The sequence below is a fragment of the Leucoraja erinacea genome, chromosome 19 (assembly GCF_028641065.1).
Source record: "Leucoraja erinacea ecotype New England chromosome 19, Leri_hhj_1, whole genome shotgun sequence".
NCBI lineage: Eukaryota > Metazoa > Chordata > Chondrichthyes > Rajiformes > Rajidae > Leucoraja > Leucoraja erinaceus.
Genome location: NC_073395.1, coordinates 25,591,074 through 25,612,219, shown reverse-complemented (window position 1 = coordinate 25,612,219; position 21,146 = coordinate 25,591,074). Strand labels below are relative to the sequence as shown.

Genomic DNA, 21,146 nt, shown 5'->3' with positions numbered 1-21,146 from the left:
ACCTCGCTTCTCTGCTCTTCTCATCTATTGCTGCAGAACTTTATGACGCTGTATTTCACTGAAATGAGCTTGGAATAGAAAATGCATAACAAGTACGAGATATGGACTATCAAGCCAGCTCCCCCAGATAGTAAGTCCATAGCTGATTCTCTCCAAGTCAAGCACACTATCCCAGTTAGTTTCTAATTCCAATTAATCAAGTACACACACACCTTTCACTTTCACTCCTGAGTCTACTAATCACCTGTTAATCAATAGGAGTGAATTATTATAACATCAGCCGAGTTAACATGTTTATCTACATAGTATAAGATGTCATTCCTTAAGAGCAAGCTATGGTAACATTTAAATTAGGGTAAGATTTACTGCAGATTAATCTAGGATATACTTCATTCTAAGCTCAATGGATATAGTGGTGTGGAATTGCACAACACAGAAACAGTCGCTTTTGCTCCTCGCATCTCTGCGAACCTTTTTGCCCATTCACACTAATCCCATTTGCCTACTTAACTTTAGACCAATATCATTCTAAGTCTTGTTTATTTGAGTGCCTCTCTAAATGTCTGATTCCACCACCACCTCTGCCAACGAATTGCAAATATCATCCACTTTTGCTTTAAATTATTTTTTAAATTCTTCTGCTTATCTTAAAACTATGCCCTCTATGTGCCCAATTTAATTGTATACTGTTTTATCTTGGCACGAGTCAAACTCCTCCATTCAGGGAAATCAAGCCCAGCCTGTCCATTCTTTCTCCATAACTAATGTTTCCCGATCTAAGCAATCAAGGCTGTGCTGTATTTCTAAACGACACTAAACTAAACATCCCGATGAAGCTTCCCTGCATACTCCCCAGCCCCAGTGGAACTTCACTCATGTGAAAAGGTAGGTTCAGGTCATTTCAAATGAAAATCGGGATTGTTGAATTGTTAAAGAGAACTGCATTAAGAGTTATAGAACCAATGCAGGTTTTGAGTACACTGGCCTTGATTGAATTGAATGATGGGACAAATTTGAATAGTCTTGAGTGGCCTATTCATTTCTAGTTAGGGTGTGTTGCGCAAGTACCATGGGTTTCAATTGTATTGTGTGCTTAAGCATATTTTTATAGATTAAAAATATTATCACATTTTGAAAAAGGTATTGTTGGACAATATTTAGCAAGGTTTTGTATGTTAAAGGCCAACTAAATATATTTCACAGGTACACAAAAATGCTGGAGAAACTCAGCGGGTGCAGCAGCATCTATGGAGCGAAGGAGATAGGCAACGTTTTGGCCCAAAATGTTGCATATCTCCTTCGCTCCTTAGATGCTGCTGCACCCGCTGAGTTTATCCAGCATTTTTGTGTACCTTCGATTTTCCAGCATCTGCAGTTCCTTCTTAAATAAATAAATATATTTCACAATAAGTAAGAAGTTGGAAGTAATAGACAATAGGTGCAGGAGTAAGCCATTCGGTCCTTCGAGCCAGCACCGCCATTCAATGTGATCATGGCTGATCATCCTATCCAAATTTCTTTTGAAAGCACCACCCTTATAAACAACGTTCCAGTTCATGTGTCCATTTATTGTGCGAAAGCTCTTCCCAATGTTCATCCTGTATCGTTTGCTCAAAATCTTAAATCTATGTCCTGTAGTCCTCGCACATTGAAACATATGAGCAAGGATTTGTTTAAGAAAGAACTGCAGATGCTGGAAAAATCAAAGGTAGACAACAAAACTGGAGAAACTCAGAGGGTGAGGCAGCATCTATGGAGCGAAAGAATAGGTGATGTTTCTGGTCGAGATCCTTCTTCAGACTGAGCAAGGATTTGGCTCTTCAAGCCTGCTCCACAATTAAGTACAATCACATCTAATTGTCTATCAAAATACACATCCCCATGCTCTCCCCATATCCTTGATGCCTCTTGTGTATAGAAATGGATCTACCTCCTCCTTAAATCTATTCAGGGCTTTATCCCCATAACGTTCCGTTGTAGGAAATTTGATACCTTTGCTACCCTCTGAGTGAAGAACCTCCTCACTGAATGTGTTACCTTATATTCTGAGACAAACTAATGGGAAAAGATTGGAATGAATTAATGATATTTTTGTTAACTAAAGTAAACTAAAAATTAAAAACTAAAAATTAACTATATATATATATTTGGCTGGCTCCATTGTGCTTTTACGTTTTACTTGCTAGCATCCAGCTGATGGGCAGCTATTCTGATATTTGTAGTTTCTTGTGTCATGTGTGAGTATTGCAAGCCGTTTGAGTTACAGACAAAATGCTTCAGTTGCTCCCCATTTATATTGATTTTAAGTGGCAAGAGAATATATAGAAATATATCTTTTGAAAAACAATTGTGTTTGCTTTTGTAGACAAAACTTAATGACGTAATTGGCCCCGTCGGTGAATGGCGTCAGTAGAATCGCTTGTGAATTACGTCACCCGACGCCGGGTCGCGTGACGTCACGGGCCAAGGCTCCGCCCATCGCTTGCGCCGCAATCCTGAATACGCATGCGCATCCGGCAAACTCCAGCTGCCAAATGTGCCTTTTTTTAAATAAGCAATTGTTTTAAAACATCTAACACCAGCACTGGGGGTTTGTAGACGATACACGTGTGAGTGTTGCAGTTGGCTTCAAGTAGTGGCTCCGGTTGACCTTCAGTCTGGTTGACCCCCGCGACCCGGCCCGTGTCCCGCCACATGGATCCAGGGCAGGAGGGGGAGGGGGAGGGGGACCGTGGCTACGGGCTGTTCCCCCAGCACAAGGGGAGCAAAGATAAGAAGGGCCTGCTCGCCGAAAGTCTCTTCACCTTCAACCACAAGTGCCAGCTGATGCTGAAAGTCGCCCTGGACACGAGTGAGTGAGGTTGGGGTTTTTTTTGGGGGGGGGGCTAAGTCGGGGTGTGAGAGAGGGGAACATGGAAGAGTGGGAATGAGGACAGGAGGGAGGATTACATCGGAATGAGGGTGAGGGGAGGCTTGACAAAGTGAAGGAAAGAGGGTGAATAAAGAGGACGGGAGGGATGAGGGTATTTCGTCTTTGGTCATTAATCCTCGAAAACATTAAAAACTTAATTGTAAATTGGAGGTTCTGTTTTCAGATGACTTAATGTACTTCATTAAGTCAATGTAATGGGCAGCTGGTAGAAACTGCTTTTTGGGATGGGTAACAGTTGCTGTGAATGGATGCAGAGCACTGGTACAGCTGCTGCCTCACAGTACCAGAGACTGGGGTTCGATCCTGACTTTGGGTGTTGTTTGCGTGCAGTTTGCATGTTCTCCCTGTGACTGCATGGGTTTCCTCCCACATCCCAAAGACGTGGAGTTGTAGGTTAATTGGCCTCTGTAAATTGCCCTTGGTATGCAGGAAGTGGATGAGAAAATGGGATAACAGGAACAGGAACAGATCCAAATGGTATTGTATCTCTAAACCGAACTAAACATTAAAACTGCTTTGAAGCAGGTTAAACACAGAGTGTTGGGTGAAGTTAGCATTAAAATGGTCGGCCTGAGGTGACACTTGAGACCAAAATTGAAGGATTTACAACTTCCTGCATTTTGACAGCAGTAGAAACTGAATTATGAGTAGTCTCAAACCAATAATCCTCCTTCCCAACTCCTATACTGAATCAGGCATTGTCAATAATGGTTTCTAGTTCATTTAGTTTAGAGATACAACGTGGAAACAGGCCCTTCGGCCCACTAAGTCTGCACAGATCCCCGCATATTAACACACGCCTACACACAATACGTACAATTTACACTAATACCAAGTATACAAGTCAATTAACCTACAAACCTGTACATCTTTGGAGTGTGCGGGAAAAGCAAAGTTCTCGGAGAAAACCCAGTAGATCAAGGGGAGAACGTACAAGCCCCATACAGACAGTCAGGATCGAACCCGGGTCAACGGCGCTGTAAGGCAGGAACTCTATCGCTGTGCCACTGTGCTGCCCCGATCCTAATACCAGTCCACAATAATCCTAATCATAACTACTATGCCCAAATCATGAACTCCATGTCAAAATTCTAATATTTACCATCAAATCGTACTTCATGAACAGCTGTGGCATTGTCATTTATGCAGACTGCATGTATGGTCAGCATGTTCGCATTATATTCAAAAAATATATATTTTAAAGAAATCACAATTTATTAGTAAAGTAGTTTGCCTAGATTCTGTTTGCAACGCAATTTGTGAAGAAATGTATTGCACTGATTACTATGCTTTGTAATTGAAGGTAAAAGTAATCTATCATTATGGCAGACTCTCCTTTAGTTAACTTAAATGGTCTATAAGGCTTTTATTGAACGATTGTTGGCAAGTGCCATTCTATTACATTAAATTGATCACTATTTTATTATTATTTTGGAGTGCAGTGATGTTAGTCTATTTGTACTGAGGCACAAGATCAAACAATCTGAATGCGGTAAAGCCAGAGCAAGGAAGAATTAGAGAAGGGCGCCGCGGTTTTCTGTAGTGTATAACGCGGACATTGACAGATTCTTAATTATTATGGGTATTAAATGATGCGGGAGAAGTCGGGAAAATGGGGTTGAGAGGGAAAGAAAGATCAGCCATGATTGTATGGCAAAGTAAATGCGATGGGGCCCAATGCCCTAATTCCACACCTATGACTTGTAAGCATTAACGTTTCACCCTTGAGGAGCAAAGTTAATCAGACCTTATTTCAAAAGCCTCATACAGACCAGCATTTCGCAATGCCACAAATGTCTGCTATTTTTTTTGAAAATACAAATTGTCTTCTTTGAGGTGGTAGTGATGTTATGATAGCAAACAATGTGAAAGAACAACCATCCACATCATCTTAAATACTCCAGTGTCTCCTTGGCTACAGTTGCAAAGCTCAGGAAGTATTCTGGAGATACCACCTTTGAGGACTCCTTTCCTAATCTCTTTCCTCACTCCATAAAATGTGACTCTGGAAACTCTTCCATTTTTATATCAATAATAATACCGATGTGGACAACAACCTCTGACTGTTCACCCTCCCAAATCAGAAATCTTTGCAGCTGCCCATTGATAACCTCAATGCTGGCACCTAGTAGGCAACATACCATCTTGGGATCATGCCTGTACTGCAAAGAGGAGCAGGTTCTGTCTGCTCCCATTAATTAATGGCCAAGAAAGCACACCAATACCTCTCTTTCACTGAATACTTGCACCCTGTCCATCTTGGCTTCCTGGTGTGGGCTCCTATATATCGGCGAGACCAAGCGTAGACTTGATGATCATTGCACTGAACTTCAACCCAGTCTGCCTTGGCCTACGCGATCTCCCGTTTGATCAACATTTCCCCTGTGTAGGAAGGAACTGCATATGCTGCTTTAAAGTGAAGATAGACACAAAATGCTGACCTTTCTGTCCTGCTACTCCTCCTCCAATGCCAGAGTGAGGCAAATTGCAGAGTTGGGGACACAGCCCCAACCTTCACTCAAACATGTCTGAAGAGACCCTAATGGGCATCGACCCAAAACGTCACCCATGCCTTCTCTCCAGATTTTGCATACAGATAGGTGGGTGGGGGTGGAGGATTGCAGGCATTGAGCATTTGTAAGCATTCTAACTTTTCAGAATTGACAGGCTGATTAAATAATTAAAATTTTCAGTTTCTGAATTCGTTCACTTTTTTTTGAATAATCTTAAAGCATTTTTTTTTCCTTGCAGGTCCTTTTGCAAAACTACTTATGGATGCCATGAAAAGTTCAGGGTGGTAAGTTTAACCTTCATTTGATTGTTAACAATCATCAAATTCTTGTCTACATACATGCCCAAATTAAGATTCAGCCATTGTTTCTGACTTCTGTTAATTCCAATACATTTAATATATTAAAAAAATAAAGAATTACAATGGAAGGTTCAACCGTAATATGGATAGAATAGCGTAACCAAATGGAAAGCAGCATGTAAGTGGTAGAAGTACTCATAATATTTGTTAACTCCTAATGGATTCCTTATCCTTTCTCCCAACTAAAGGGAACCAGCTGTGTATTTATTGCTTTGAATCTGGTAAGCTGACCAAGAATCCCATGGGGTAAAAAAATAAAAAGCCAAATGGATGACCAACTGCACTGCTGTGTGTTTTATAGTTGACATTTCCATCTGTTATGAGCATGTTTGGCCAATATTTGCAGTGCAGTCAATGTCTGTATAAACTTTTGTGGCTGACTCTCTTATTCAGACAAGAGCATAGAACAATATGGCACCATGTCTGTGCTGATCATGATGCCAAGACCATCTCTTATAGACCTGCACATAATCCATATTCCTCCATTCCCTGCATATCAATATGCCCATTCAAAAGCCTTTTAAATGCCACCATTGTATCTACCTCAACCACCAACCCTGGCAGTGCAATCCAGGCACTCACCATCCTCTACGTAGAAAAAAAAAATGCCCCGCACAACTCCTTAAACTTTGCACCCTGTATCTTAACACTATGCTGTTTGGTATTTTCCATCTTTGGGGGAGAAAGGTTCTGTCTACTCTATCAATGCCTCTCATATTTTATATACTTCTATCGGGTCTCACTGCGACTTCTGGTATTCCAGCGAAAACAATCCAAGCCTGTCCAACCTCTTCCTTTATCTAATGCCCCCTAATCCAGGCAACCTTCTGGTAAAGATAGACGCAGAAACCTGCAGTAACTCAGTGGGTTAGACGGCATCTCTGGAGAAAAGGAATAAGTGATGTTTTGGGTTGAGACCCCTCTTCAGACTTGCAAATCTTTTGGTAAATCTCATCTGCACTTTTTTCAAAGCTTTCATGTCCTTGTAATAGGGCTACTAAATCTGCATGCAATTTTAGAGTTACAGTGTGGAAATGGACCATTCACTCTTTCTTGCCTATATTTGCACAAAATGATCCGTTATAATAAAATACTGTAATAGATTAGTATATTCGTATACCTGTACTAATAATTTCATAGCAAAAGATCTATAACATCTTCTATTTCTAGTGAAAGATTATCAATCTGTCGTGTTAAGTTTATTTTTCACCCCATTGATGTCTGTCTTGCTGAGAGCTTCTAGCATTTTGTTTTTATTTCAGATATCAAGCAGTCATAGTTTATTTTGTGACTACATCAAAGGCAGCCAAATGATATCTGCAATATTCTATGTCTTCAGCACCGTATATAAGGATCGTCACTTCTCCTGTGAAGACTGTGATGGAACTGTCAGTGGAGGTTTTGATGCTGAAATATCGCAGGTGAGTAACGTACCAAGACAGAGCACACGAGGGCACCATTTGGTCTATTGTCCCTGTGTGATTGATTGGAGTTGTCCAGTTATTCTCACTACCTTACTCTTTTCTCCATGCTCTACATATATCTTTCCCTTGGTATTCAACTAAACCTCTTTTGAAAGCTATTAATGAATCTCTTTTCAGTGCTGATTTAAGGAGCTTGTTTCAGACCGTCACAACTGGTGTGTGTTTAAGTTTCTACTTTGTTAAAAAAAAGAAACAATGCTGGAGTAACACAACAGGTCGGCAGCATCCCTGGGTAATATGGATATGTGATATTTCCGATCGGGACCTTTCTTCAGACTGATTGTGGGAGGGGGGGGAGTAGAAGGAAAGAAAGCTAGAAGTGAGGATGGGCAGGACAGTGTAGCAGGTAATAGGTGAACATAAGCAGGGGAGGGGGGGGGGGGGGTGTGGTTGATAGACAAGTAGTTGGATGAAGCCCAGAGATGAAAAAACAGAAGGTTCCTCATTGTATCCTGGTTTTTTTTTTGGGGGGGGCCCCCATCCAAATCATCAAAGTCTGCTCTCTGTTACTTCTGTCTGAAGCTGTTTATCTTTATCAAAAATCTTTGTGAATTTGAACACCATTATCAAATCTACTCATAACCTCCTTTGCTCTACAAAGAACAACTCTAGCTTTTGTAGTCTTTACACGTAACTCTGTCAAGGTACCATGTTAGGAAATGAAACAGTGTTTCATTTCCAGACTAGAATTAGACCTAAGGTGGCACGATGGCACAGCAGTAGGGTTGCTCTCTTGCCAGAGACCAGGGTTCGATCCTGACTGCATGGGCTGTCATTGTGTCTGGAGTAATATGGTTGACTCTTAAATGTTCATTGAGGTGCCCTCGCAATCCAGGATTGAGTAAGAGATAGGCAGTATTTCTGGATTTGTCGATGATGCCCATATCCAAAAAAAAATCCTTGGCATTATGACTTAAGCCTTGATATATTTCGTAAAAGGAAAGTGATAATTTATAGTTGAAATTCTTATTTAAATATTGTGAAAAATGCAGATGAAATTTAAAATGTGATGAAATTGTTTAGAGGCTGGTATCCCACGTTAAGATGGTTATCAAACATTACAGCAGATCTTGATCATCTGGGCAAGTGGGTAGAGGAGCGGTTGTTGCAGTTTAATGTAGATAAGTGCAAGGTGTTGCCTTTTGGGAAGTCAAACCATCGCAGGACCATCACAGAGAATGGCAGGGGCCTGGAGAATGGTGCCGAGCAGAAAATTGCATCACAGGTAGATAGGGCGGTCAAAATGGCTTTCAGTAATTGGTCTTCAACAATCAGGAGTATAGAACTTGGGATGTTATGTTACATTTGTACAAGACATTGATGAGGCTGCATTTAGAGTATTGTGTGCAGTTTTTGTCACCCTGCTGTAGGATGGATGTTAAGCTGAGGAGAGTGCAGAGAAGATTTATAAGGATGTTGCTAGGACTTGAGGGTTTGGGCTATAGGGAGACGTTGGACAGGCTAGGCAATTATTCCTTGGAGGCTGATGGGTGACCTTAAAAAAAAAAAAAATAATAATAATAATAATAATTAAAACTTTTTTTTTTTTTTTTTTTAATCATGAGGGGAGTAGATAAGGTGAAAGGACAGTGTCTTTTACCCAGAGTAGGGAATCAAGAACCCGAGGACATAGGTTTAAGATGAGAGGGGAAAGATTTAATAGGAACCTGGGGCATTTTTTTCCACAGAGGGTGGATGGTATGTGGAACAAGCTGTCAGAGGAGGTAGTTGAGGTAGGTACTATAACAACATTTAAAAGGCATTTGGATAGGAAAGGTTTAGAGGGATATGGGCCAAACGTAGGCAGGTGTGATGTTTGTAGATGGGGCATGTTGGTCAGTATGACCAAGTTGGGCTGAAGGGGCTGTTTGCATGCTGCTTGTCTCTGAACCACCATCAAAGCACTAAGTCGGCCACTCACTTAGATAAAACTATACATTTATTTCCTTTGCATAAAAATACAAAATAATGGAACACATTACATAAAAGTGACTGTCTACATAATATTACTAATTAATTATCTTTTATAACATATCCAAATTTGCATTCCCTTTTTAATCTACCACTCTATACTTACAGATGTTGAACTAATTTCCAAGCTCTTGGTAATTCTTTTGTGAGCCTAGTGGGATTTGATTGTTTTGACATTTTCAATTGCACAAAATGCGACAAGCAAAAAACATAACATTTATTTCTCATTTCCTGACCAGTGCAATTCCAAGTTAAAATAAATGTCAAATTTAACTGAGTTGAATCAATAACACAACATCAGAACAAAGATGTATTCTATATTAAGAAGGGGATCTTGAAATTAAAATTTAGAAATTGATTAATGTAGTGTTAAAATTGATTAAACCATCACAATAGAGAAGAAATTTTATTTTAACTAAACTAAGTGGGACCCGTTGGGTCCCATGTTCACATGCGAGGGCTGGTCCCCAACGCAATATTGGGGGGGGCTAGAATCCTCTGCACCTGATGAGTGGAGGGGGACAGTAAGATGGCCAAAAATCACTGTCGTAAGTGGTAGTTTTATCTAAAATTAATATACAGTGCAAACAGGAAGTTGTCAAGTTTAGATTTTTAATCCTGTGGTTTATTTCAAACCAACCACCATTTGCAGTGCTTTATTTCAAACCAACCACCATTTGCAGTGCTTTATTTCAAACCACATTAAGGGCACTTAAGGGCACTCAAGGTCAGTAAAACCATACTCACAGTTTAGTGGACACGTATTCAGTGTTATTCACAGCTCGGACTGAGAGACGTGACCTTCTTGCTCCCTCATCTGCGCAGCAGAGGGGGACTCTGAGTAAGATGGCCGAAAATCACAGCCGTAAGTGGCAGCGTTTTTTCTAAAATCAATATACAGAACAACAGGAAGTGGTCAAGATCAGACTTTTAGTAATACAGATGTTATGAACCTGCAGTAATTTCAAGCCAAACTAAATAGTCTGAAAGGTCATGATCTGAAATGTCACCTATTCCTTTTCTCCAGGGATGCTGCCTGACCTGCTGAGTTGCTCCAGCATCTTGTGTCTATCTTTGGTGTAAACCAGCATCTGCAGTCCCTTCCTACACAAACTAATAATAATAATAATAATATATTTTATTGTCATTGCACGTCAGTTCATTTGCTATGTCGTTCTTCCAGGGAGATGCTAAATGCATTTTGTTGTCTCTGTACTGTACAATGACAATGACAATTAAAATTGAATCTGAATCTGAAGCTGAATTTAGTATGCAGCTCCAACCGATGAAAAAGAAAAGTAAATTAAATAAGCTGTGTGTCGTGACCATCCGTGGGAGACAGTCCAGGGGGGGTGGGGGGCACTCAGCAGGGCCGGTTCAGAGCCGCCATAGCTCTTGGATTAAAGCTGTTTCTGAGTCTGAAGGTTCGGGCGTAGAAGGCCTTGTAACGTCTGCCGGAGGGAAGTAGTTCAAACAGTCCGTTACAGGGGTGTGATGAGTCTTTATGGATGCTGACGGCCTTCCTGAGGCACCGTGTGTGGTAGATGCCCTCCAAGGCCGGTAGCTCTGTCCCAATGATCCTCTGCGCTCTGTGGACGACGTGCTAAAGAGCTCTCCTCTCCGCCTTCGTGCAGCTGAGATACCACACAGAGATGCCATACGTTAATATGCTCTCTGTGGTGCAGAGGTAGAACGTTGTCAGCAGCTGTTGGGGCAGACCAGTCTTTTTTAATGTCCTCAGGAAGAACAGTCGTTGCTGTGCCTTCTTTACCAACGCAGCGGTGTTGGTGGACCATGTGAGGTCCTCTGAAATGTGAGTGCCCAGAAACTTAAAGCTGGACACTCCACACTTTCCCCGTAAATGGCGATTGGGGCGTATTCTCTATTATGGGACCTCCTGAAGTCAATAATCAGCTCCTTGGTCTTGTAGGTGTTTAGTGACAAGTCGTTACGTGTGCACCAGTCCGCCAGGTTCTGCACCTCCGCCCTGTATTTTATTTCATCACCGTTGGTGATCAGCCCAATCACTGTTGTGTCGTCTGCAAACTTCACAATGGTGTTGGTGTCGAATGCAGGAACACAGTCGTGAGTGAAGAGGGAGTAGAGCATGGGGCTTAGTACACAGCCCTGTGGTATGCCAGTGCTCAGGGTGATAGTGGAGGACAGGTGCGGGCCCAGTCTCATTGCCTGCGGTCGCTCCGTCAGAAAGTTCAGGATCCAATCGCATATCGGCGAGCTGAGGCCTAGATGGTGAATCTTTATTAAAGTTATCAGTAGCACTATCTTGCTCTTTTTCATTCACAAAACACTTGTATGTAGCAGATTTTGTTAATTAACATTTTCACTGGAAAATTAAAGCATGTTTCTGTTTTCTGAGGTGGGAAGGGCACCTCCATCTTGTGGACAGCTACAGAATGGCAGCAGGTGAATAAAGCAGTTCAGACACAGCTTTGTCTAGAGTCGATTTGCTTTAAATGCCCTTCAAGGGAGGAAACGTGTTATCTGCCTAGTTTGACAGATTTAGGTTATGACAGTCGCTCTTACTTTCCCTGTAAGTTGTACAGGGAAAGACACAAAATGCTGGAGTAACTCAGCGGGTCAGGTAGCTTCCCCGGAGAACATGGACAGATAATGTTTCATGTCATGGCCCTTCTTCAGACAGCACCCCATTGTAGGAGGTGGCAATAAAAACAGCCCTGGCTGCTGACACGTATATTCCATGGGCGTGAAAAATTGTAATATTTAACACATTTTGTAAATATTACAAATGTTTTCATGGATAACGCGTCAAAACTTTTTTTAATCCAGATTCAAATTTTGTATATGTTACAAATGTTTAAATTAACCAACTATTTTCCAGTACAGTTATCAGTGTCAGTTTTGTGTGCAGTTTTAGTCTCCTAATTTGAGGAAGGATATTCTTGCTATTGACGGAATGCAGCATAGGTTCACCAGGTTAATTCCCGGGATGGCAGGACTGACGTATGATAAAAGAATGGGTCGATTGGGCATATTCACTGGAATTTAGAAAGATGACAGGGGATCATATCAAAACATATAAAATTTTTGAAGGATTGGACAGGCTAGATGCAGGAAATATGTTCCCGATGTTGGGAGTGTCCAGAACCATGCGCCACAGTTTAAGAATAAGCGCTTGGCCGTTTAGGACTGAGATGAGGAAAAATGTTTTCACCCAGAGAGTTGTGAATCTGGAATTCTCTGGCCCAGAAGGCAGTGGAGGCCAATTCACTGGAGGTTTCCAAGAGAGAGTTAGATATAGCTCTTGGGGCTAATGGAATCAAGGGATATGGGGAGAAAGCAGGAACGGGTTACTGATTTTGGATGATCTGCCATGATCGTATTCAATGGCGGTGTTGGCTCAAAGGGCCGCATGACCAATTCCTGCACCTATATTCTATGTTTCCATAACTTTGTTTTTTTTTAATTCAAGATTGTCTTGTGCCAGAATAATATCCACCAGCAAGAGCACATGAACCGAGTCGTAACCCATGAATTAATCCATTCGTTTGATCACTGTCGTGCGCATGTGGATTGGTTCAACAACATAAAACACCTTGCCTGCTCAGAGGTAAGACATTACTTGGGGAGAGTCAATATCTCAAGGTCTGTAGAGGAAGTCCCCAGGTTGTGGTGGTGTTCTGTTCCGAAGATGTATTTGTGTGGGAGGGGATTGCAGAACAAGGTGTGATGCGAGAGTAAACAGGAGTGAGTGGAGCAGCAGCCAGTAGGTCTCACTGACAGTGAGTGAATCTGCCAGGCCCTCCCAGCTCTGCTCAGCTCCACCTAGCCCAAGCAGCCTCGGAGGCTGGGGTGGGTAGAGAAGGGTGGTGGAAATTGGTTTTCCTACCCAGCAGAAGATGGGTTTTCCTACCCAGTCTATCCAATTCCATTTCCTGCCTAATGTGAATTTCCTTCAGTTCCTCTGTCACCCCAGATCCTCTGGTCACTACTATATTGGGAAGATTGTTTGTGTCCTCCTTAGTGAAGACAGATCCAAAGTACATGTTCAGTACCTGAAGATTGAATAGATTGTTTGGTTTCATAACGGTTTAGATTGGCAACGACTTGTAATCACCAAACTGTTTCTTAAAAATAGAAGTGATCATCAAAGAAGAAACAAGAAAAAAGGTCTTGTCATTACGGTCGTTATTTTAAAGTATCACGTGCTTCTCTGATAGTTTCTGTCTTGGCTTTTAGACCAGATATACAGTGCAGCAAACAGGCTCTCTGAGTCTGTGCCCGCACACAACAGCAATCACCCGTACACAACACTAGCACTATCCTACACACCGGGGACAATTTACAATTTTACAATTAACCTACGTCTTTGGAATGTGGGAGGAAACCAGAGCACCCGGAGAAAACCCACGCAGTCACAAATTCTGTACAGATAGCACTCATAGTCGGGATCGAACCCAGCTCTGGTGCTGTAAGGCAGCAACTCTACCGCTGCACCACTGTGCCACCCTTTGTTATGGGTACATGAAATATACTTTGCATGTATGACAGTTTGAAACCAATCTTGGTAGTTGTATTATATAGATTGCCCTCTATATTTTCAACAGATTCGAGCTGCTAATCTCAGTGGTGAATGCACGTTTGGGAACGAATTGAGCAGATTCAATTTTGGCATAAAGCAGCACCATCAAGTAAGTATGATAATACTCTGCATTATTTTGTAAAAATCATTCATTTCTTTGGAGTTTACAGATCAACTCTGTAGCTTGGCTAGAAATCTCTTTCATCCATCTCTGAGGTATCCGTTAAACTTCCAGCATGGTTAGGTTAGAAAACTTGGGAAATTCCAGTGATCATGATATTAAGATAATCGTCTGGCAATAGAAGGTGTTCACACGTGGTGAAAAGGCATTTACAATTGTATATATTATTTCCCGTTTATAAGCACCAAATTCTTAATGCAATCAATTCAAGTCATATTTGAATCGCTTATTCTATCTTATGTATTTGGTTATCTCAAAAGGGTAAAAAACAAATACCCTCGTATTTACACTGGTATAAAAAGTCTAAAACTTGAACCGAGCTAGCAAATTAAGAACTAATTAAACTGTTATGATCCATTGTGGAGAACTAGGGAATCCATTAGAGAACTAGGGAAGATTAATATTTGACATTGAGTTTATTTATGGTTGATGTAAAAATGATATCCTGATTGCGGGAAAGGATTGCAGGACAAAGTCTGCATGTTATCTCTTTTCAACAGAGAGGATGTCAGGTTTGTCAGCCCTGCACATCTTTTGCACATCTGAGTGACACTTACAAAAGCAATGTGCTTGCAGATCAATTACTTTTAGGCCTGTACAAGTTTGTTCAGTGGAAGAGTGGTCATGAATGTACAATCATTACCACTGTGTGAATGAAATTGTGCTAGGGATTACTAGAAATCGAAGAGAAATTACAAATTGTTACAGTATCTGACTCAAGGAATTTGTCTTGTTTTCCCACTCAGAAATGCGTACGTGAACGAGCCTGCCGTTCGATATTAGCCGTTCGCAAAGTCAGTCGAGAAACTGCGATGAAAGCTGTTGATGATGTTTTTGATAGCTGTTTTAATGACCATGAACCCTTTGGAAGAGTTCCACACAATAAAAGTGATGCAAAATACGCCTATAGGGATTTTCAGAATCGAAATAGATTTTACACAAATCTTTGAAAATGTATCTGGTGACACAGTAGTAATGTTTTATTAATTTGTAATAAAAATCTATAAACACAATTATAAAATCCATTGCACTGGAATCTATTATTGTTTTACAAGTATGACAATTTCCCTGAACATGTTTTTTTCGATCAACTTGTTAAGCAAAATTCTTGTGCTTGACTGGATGTAGACCCTTTCAGAATTTTAATTTTTTAATTTTTTTTAATTGTTTATCTTTTCACTAAAGTATATTTCAGGTTGTGGTTTGTTATGCCACGTTTGTACATAATGACTATAATTACCACAGAATAACATATATTGTATGAAGAATATAATATTAAAAGTGGCTCATAAGCATTCTCATGGTGCCATTCCATTCAAACCAATATTTGCTTGTTTGTTATTATGATTAATTATATGATATGTTACATTTCAAAACAGAATTATCTGGCAAGACAAACTTGCAGATATTATAAAGTGTAGCACTTGTTCAAAAAAAAAGTATTGTATTTGGTTCCATGCTTCATTTCGACACATCAAATGAATGCTTATGTTGGATAGAGTACTCGCTCCTTCTTTCTAATCGCCTAAACACACGCGCACACATGAAGACGCACGTACACTTCTATATAAAGAGTGGATCTTTTCGGAATCGATCAAGCCTGGAAGAATGAAAGAAATCTCTCCGACTTGATACCACATGAGGTTGAAGAGCCGACTATGGTTCAATACCTGATGTCACAGAGGATGTTGATAAGATCAACTGTTTCAATTAAGTAATCTCATTTGTTCTTCTAGAGCGGGAGACTTTTTGAATTAAAATAAAACGGATCAATACAGCAACCTGGGTGAAGTTGTGTAGGACATAGAATTATACAGTGTGGAAACGGGCCATTTGGTCCAGCTTGAACACATTGACCAGCACTAATCCACCTGCCTGCATTTGGCCCATATCCCTCTAAAACTACCTGTCCAAATGTTTCTTAAACGTTGCAATACTTGCCTCAATTACCTCCTCTAGCAGCTCGCAGGGGCGGGGGGGGGGGGGAATGGTATATGAGATGCCAGTATCAATTTGGAGGAAACAGCTTCCACAGCTTGGTGCCAACTTAATTGTTTATATTTTACATTAAATCTAGCTACTCTGTTCCAATATGCAGGGCCAAAGGACAAAAAAAAACTACTAAATATCTCAAGTACATGTGCGAACAGGCAGAACAATCTGCCAAATGCTGATAAAAGGCCTGTTATACAGAAAATTATGGATATGGTTATAATTTATGTGATCTAGACTGCCCCACAGCAAGCTGGCGTAGGCAACCGACCAATTGGCCCCCCATGCTCTCTAACAATCCCATAATTTAATCTAGTAGGATGATTATCACCATTTAATTTGCTAGAGTAAATTGAAAAGGACAATTTTTGTAATGCTGTTAAAAAATGTTCCCTAAATCATCGAGAAATTCTTGACATTGTAAAACATTGTGATTATTCCAGGCAACAGCATTTTAGCCAAGGTATGCAATCCATCAAAGATGGCCACAATTTATCACCCTCCAATGGTTTCACTATACCTTTCTTCCAAATCTTGTGACTTCAAAACCATCTTTAAATAGTTGGTTAATAAAAATCTCTTTTTTTCTTTAAAACCTACTCGTAACTTTTTTCCTTTTGCATACGCTTCCCAATTCTGTGTTGATTACTGTGTGGCCTTCGATATTCATTTGCCATCATTGAGTCTTGCATTGTGGACACAGGCCCTTCACCCCAAATTCAACAGATCAACACCAAGTGGCGCCAGCAATGGCTGCCTCACCAACAATCGGTCCCTGCTTTGGTTTTTTTTAGTATGTGTTAAATGTATGTTTCTTTTGTTTGTTTTGTGTGGGGTTGCGGGAAACGTTTTAATCTCTTACCTTGACAGATGCGATTTTTTTAATTCATTATTTATTTATTTATTTATTTTTTCCCCCCGTGTCATCTCCATCCGCACTGCGGCTTAACATCGTGTAGCTGGCAGCCTTTGCTGGAGATCGACTTCGGAGCTCAGACCTTGGGAGCCTGTGGACTTACTTTCGTGGAGCTCGCAGCCCCTGGGCCCAAGCCGCAGGAGCTTCAACCGCCCCAACGTGGGGGCTTCGAACGCTGGCTGCGGAAGCTTTGATCGCCCTGACTGCGGATGGTACAACTGCCCGACCGGGGGAGAATAAAGATTATACTTTATTGCCTTCCATCACTGTGAGGAATATGGGGAATCCGCTGTGGTGGATGTTTCTGTTAACTTTTATGTAGTTGTGCATCTTGTTGCTTTTTTTTTTAGTATGGCTGTATTGTAATTCGAGTTTCACTGTATCTTAATTGGTACATGTAACAATAAACTGACCTTTGAACTTCCCTACATCGACCAACATGCCCCATCTACAATAGTTCCACCTGCCTGCGTTTGGCTGTTTTGTCCTTCTAAACCTTTCCTATCCATGTACCTATATAAATGTTTCTTAAACGTGCAATATACCTGCCTCAATTACCTCCTCCTGCAGCTCATTCGATACACCCACCACCGCGAGTATAAAGGTTACCCCTCAGGTTCCTATTAAATCTTTTCCCCCTCGCCTTAAACCTATGTCCTCTGGTTCTCAGATCCCTTACTCTGGGCATAAGACTGTGTATTTACCCGATCTATCTCTCATGACATTGCACACCTCTATAAGATCACCCCTCATCCTCCTGCGCTCCAAGGAATAAAATTCTAGCCTGCTCAATCTCTCCCTACAGCTCAGGACCTCGAGTCCTGGCTACATCCTCGTAAATCTTCACTGTACCCTTTCCAGCTTGATAATATCTTTCCTATAACATGGTGACCAAGACTGAACACAATCATCTTTATGGTTGACCATCAGAGACAGTTGATCTGTGATCCCAAGTCCTCGTGTTCCCTTCCACCTTAGAAATAATTTTCCTTTGTCAATCCCTCTCTGTCAATCCTAGATGACTTTGTAAAGCACAACATTGAATATGTGATTTAAGTATACTGTGGGCATTTACTGGCTCCAAGGCAGCTGCTGCTTGGAGACTGTAATCAGTTTTTAATGGATATTGATAGAATAAATGATTATACGTTGCCTTAGTTTCTACTGCGTTGACTTCACCCGCATCTTGTGACCACCAATGTTAGTAGGATTTGAGCACTTTAAAAAATTTACTGATGTAATAAGTCAAAGATATTACCAGCGAATGGCTGACTGTTATGGTTCTATACTCTATTAAATCTCATGTTGTTTTCATATATTTTCACTTGTTCCTTGAGAAGAGAAATGAAGGCGAAAGAAAGATCTTCATACTGAATGACAGGGAATTTAGTTCATTACTATCATATGTACAGAGTACAGTGAAAAGCTTTGTGTTGTGTGCTATCAATTAAAAAAAAAGACTATACATGATTACAATTAAGCCATCCACAGTATGCTGCTCCAGCATTTTGTGTCTTCCTTCTCTCCAGAGATGCTGCCTGGCCCGCTGCATTACTCCAGCATTTTGTGTCTATCTTCGGTTTAAACCAGCGTCTGCAGTTTCTTCCTACACATTTTGTCTGCTCCACTGCAAAATCTCCTCAAGGTATGTCTATGACGAGGTTCTCCTAGTCTCTCTGCCTCTTTTTACAACTTACACTTCCTTATCTATGTATCTCCCTGTCCCCTGACATCAGTCTGAAGAAGGATCTCGACCCAAAACGTCACCCATTCATTCCCTCCAGAGATACTGCCTTTCCCGCTGAGTTACCCCAGCATTTTGTAACTATTTACAGATAAATAAAAATTTTAAAGAGTGGAGCAATTGTAATGAATGATAGTAGATCCACTGTTGGGGCCAGCATGCAAAGAGTCGCCTGGCTTCAGCTGCATCTTGGTATAAAGCTGGGACTTACCTAGCAATCGCACGCATCTTTGGGATCATGTAGTTCTGTAAGTTGTCATTTCCTTAAGTTTGATTTGGGATCAAGTGTCTGAGGCACAATCTCTGGATTGAAATTTCCATGGTCAGGTCAGGCTACAGTATTATGGACTTTAGTCTTTAGAGATACAGTGTGGAAACAGGCCCTTCGGCCCCGCGAGTCCACCCCCCTAAACCATCACTATCCTACACACTAGGGACAATTTACAATTATCGAAGCCCATTTGCACGTCTTTGGAGAGTAGGAGGAAACCGGAGCACCCAGATAGTCACAGGAGAACGTACAAGCCCTGTGCAGACAGCAGCCATAGTCAGGATCAAATCCCAAGGGACCGTTATATCTAAAAGTCCAAAAAGGCTAAAATGACAGAAAGAAACCAATCCCACTCTGTTGTAGAATCTATAAGCAGAGAATGATTTAAATACCATGGCAATGCATTTCAGGAGTTCAATTAAGAATCATTTTATTGCAAAAAGAGTAAGAATGTGATGGGATTCATCTCAGCTTGTTCTGTTTTCTGCCGGTTGAACAGCTGAACCTGCAGGGTGTGGTAAACATGGCCCGGTCCATCACAGTATCATCAGTTTCTTCCATCCAGTCCCTTTTCATGGTGTGTTGCATCAGGGATGCTGGAGTATCGTCAAGGCTGCCTGTCACCCTGACTATTCACTTTCTTCTTTCATCTGGGGGAAGATACAGGAGGTTTAACGCCTGGACATCCAGACATAAGAACAGTTTCTGTCCCACTGCTATCCGACTCCTGAACCAATCAATGTGTAGGAAGGAACTACAGATGCTGGTTATTTACTGAAGATAGACAATAATTGCTGGAGTAATTCAGCTGGTCAGGCAGCATCCCTGAAGAAAAAATAATAGGGGACGTTTTTCGGTCTGAACCCTTCTTCAGACTGAAAGTTGAGGTGGGGGAGGTAAGAAAATGCCAGAACAAATTAGGACCTGCAACTGATGAACTCAGGAAAGGTGGAGCGCATTCAATTTAAAGATACAGTGTGTAAACAGGCTCTTCAGCCCACTGAGTCTGCACCGGCCCGCAATCCCCGTACACTAACACTATCCTACACACCAGAGACAATTTACAATTTTTAACAAAGCCAATTAACGTACAAACCTGTATGTCTTTGGAGTGTAGGAGGAAACTAGAACACCTGAAGAAAGCCCACGCAGTCACGGGGAGAACATACAAACTCCATACAGACAGGACCCATGCTCAGGATCAATCCCGGGTCCTCTGCCACTATAAGGAAGCAACTTTACCGTTGTGCCAACGTGCTGCCCATAATGACCCATTGTTGGCTGGGGAAGGTGTGATGACATGAGGGATACAAGGATGCGACCAGTGGAGCTGGTAGGATGACTAGGGTGGGGTTGGGGGTTGGGGGTTGAGGGGAAGAGAGGGGAGGGGAGGGCTGGGGAGGGAATACACTAGTCACTTCAAATTAGTTATTTGAAGTTTCTGAACCAATGAACCTCATTCACACCCCATTCCCAGTGGTGCTGCCACATACTGATATACTTAAATCTTAATTTTAATAATTTTTGCAAAACTTCAAATTGCATGACAATCTGTGCACCATTTTGTGGGATGTGCCTTCAAAATAGAGATGAGGAGGAATAGAGTGGTGAATCAGTGAGATTCATTGACACAGATGATAGTGGAGGCCTAGTCAATGAATATTTTTAAGGTGGTGATGAATAGTACTTGATTAGTAAGGCCCTCAAAGGTTATGGGGGGAAGGAAAGAGAATGGGATTGAGCGGGGAAAAATAGATCAGAAATGATTGAATGGTGGAGTAGGTTCAATGGGCTGAATGGCCTAATTCTGCTCCTGTGTCTTATGGTTTTATGTATAGTAAATTGATGAGAAAGTGGTATAACCGAGAACTAGCGTGAACGTGCGATTGAAGGTCAGCATGGACTCAGTGGGTTGAAGGGCCTATTTTCAATTAAAAGCTATTTAATTAAAACAATTCATGTTCGGCCACTAATTTTAAATCTGAACGTGATTGATGTCTGTTACCCAAAGATATTAAATGATATGGGGAAAAGCAGATCTAAGGAGTTATGAGACAAATCAACCAAAATCTTTTGAATAGAACAACAGGGTTAAAGGCTGAAGTCTAGACCCAAAACATCCACTATTCCTTTTATCCAGAGATGCTGTCTGACCCGCTGATTTATCCAGCTTTTTGTGTCTATTGTATCTTTGGTTTAGACCATCATCTGCAGTTCCTTCC

The 21,146-nt window shown here is 41.2% G+C and overlaps 1 protein-coding gene and 1 long non-coding RNA gene across 3 annotated transcripts in view; one reads left to right on the top strand and one right to left on the bottom strand.

The window, feature by feature from the left end:
- The first annotated feature begins 4 nt into the window (after nt 1–4).
- atp23 (ATP23 metallopeptidase and ATP synthase assembly factor homolog) lies at nt 5–15,325 on the top strand. 2 transcript variants are annotated; one of them, XM_055650686.1, is made up of 7 exons: nt 5–885; nt 2,366–2,851; nt 5,684–5,729; nt 7,144–7,225; nt 12,711–12,848; nt 13,846–13,929; nt 14,748–15,325. In XM_055650686.1, the coding sequence occupies exons 2-7, from the start codon at nt 2,695–2,697 to the stop codon at nt 14,949–14,951; spliced, it is 711 nt and encodes a 236-aa protein (XP_055506661.1). In that variant the 5' UTR covers nt 5–885; nt 2,366–2,694; the 3' UTR covers nt 14,952–15,325. The 2 variants fall into 2 exon arrangements, with proteins under 2 accessions (XP_055506661.1, XP_055506662.1); XM_055650687.1 differs by lacking the exon at nt 5–885 and having other exon boundaries at nt 2,759–2,851; nt 7,067–7,225.
- Nucleotides 15,326–19,336: 4,011 nt separating this feature from the next.
- Nucleotides 19,337–21,146, bottom strand: part of LOC129706398 (uncharacterized) — a 59,418-nt gene continuing 57,608 nt past the window's right edge. The window contains exon 2 of the long non-coding RNA XR_008725049.1: nt 19,337–19,574. This is a non-coding gene — a long non-coding RNA (uncharacterized LOC129706398). The remainder of the gene's footprint in view (nt 19,575–21,146) is intronic.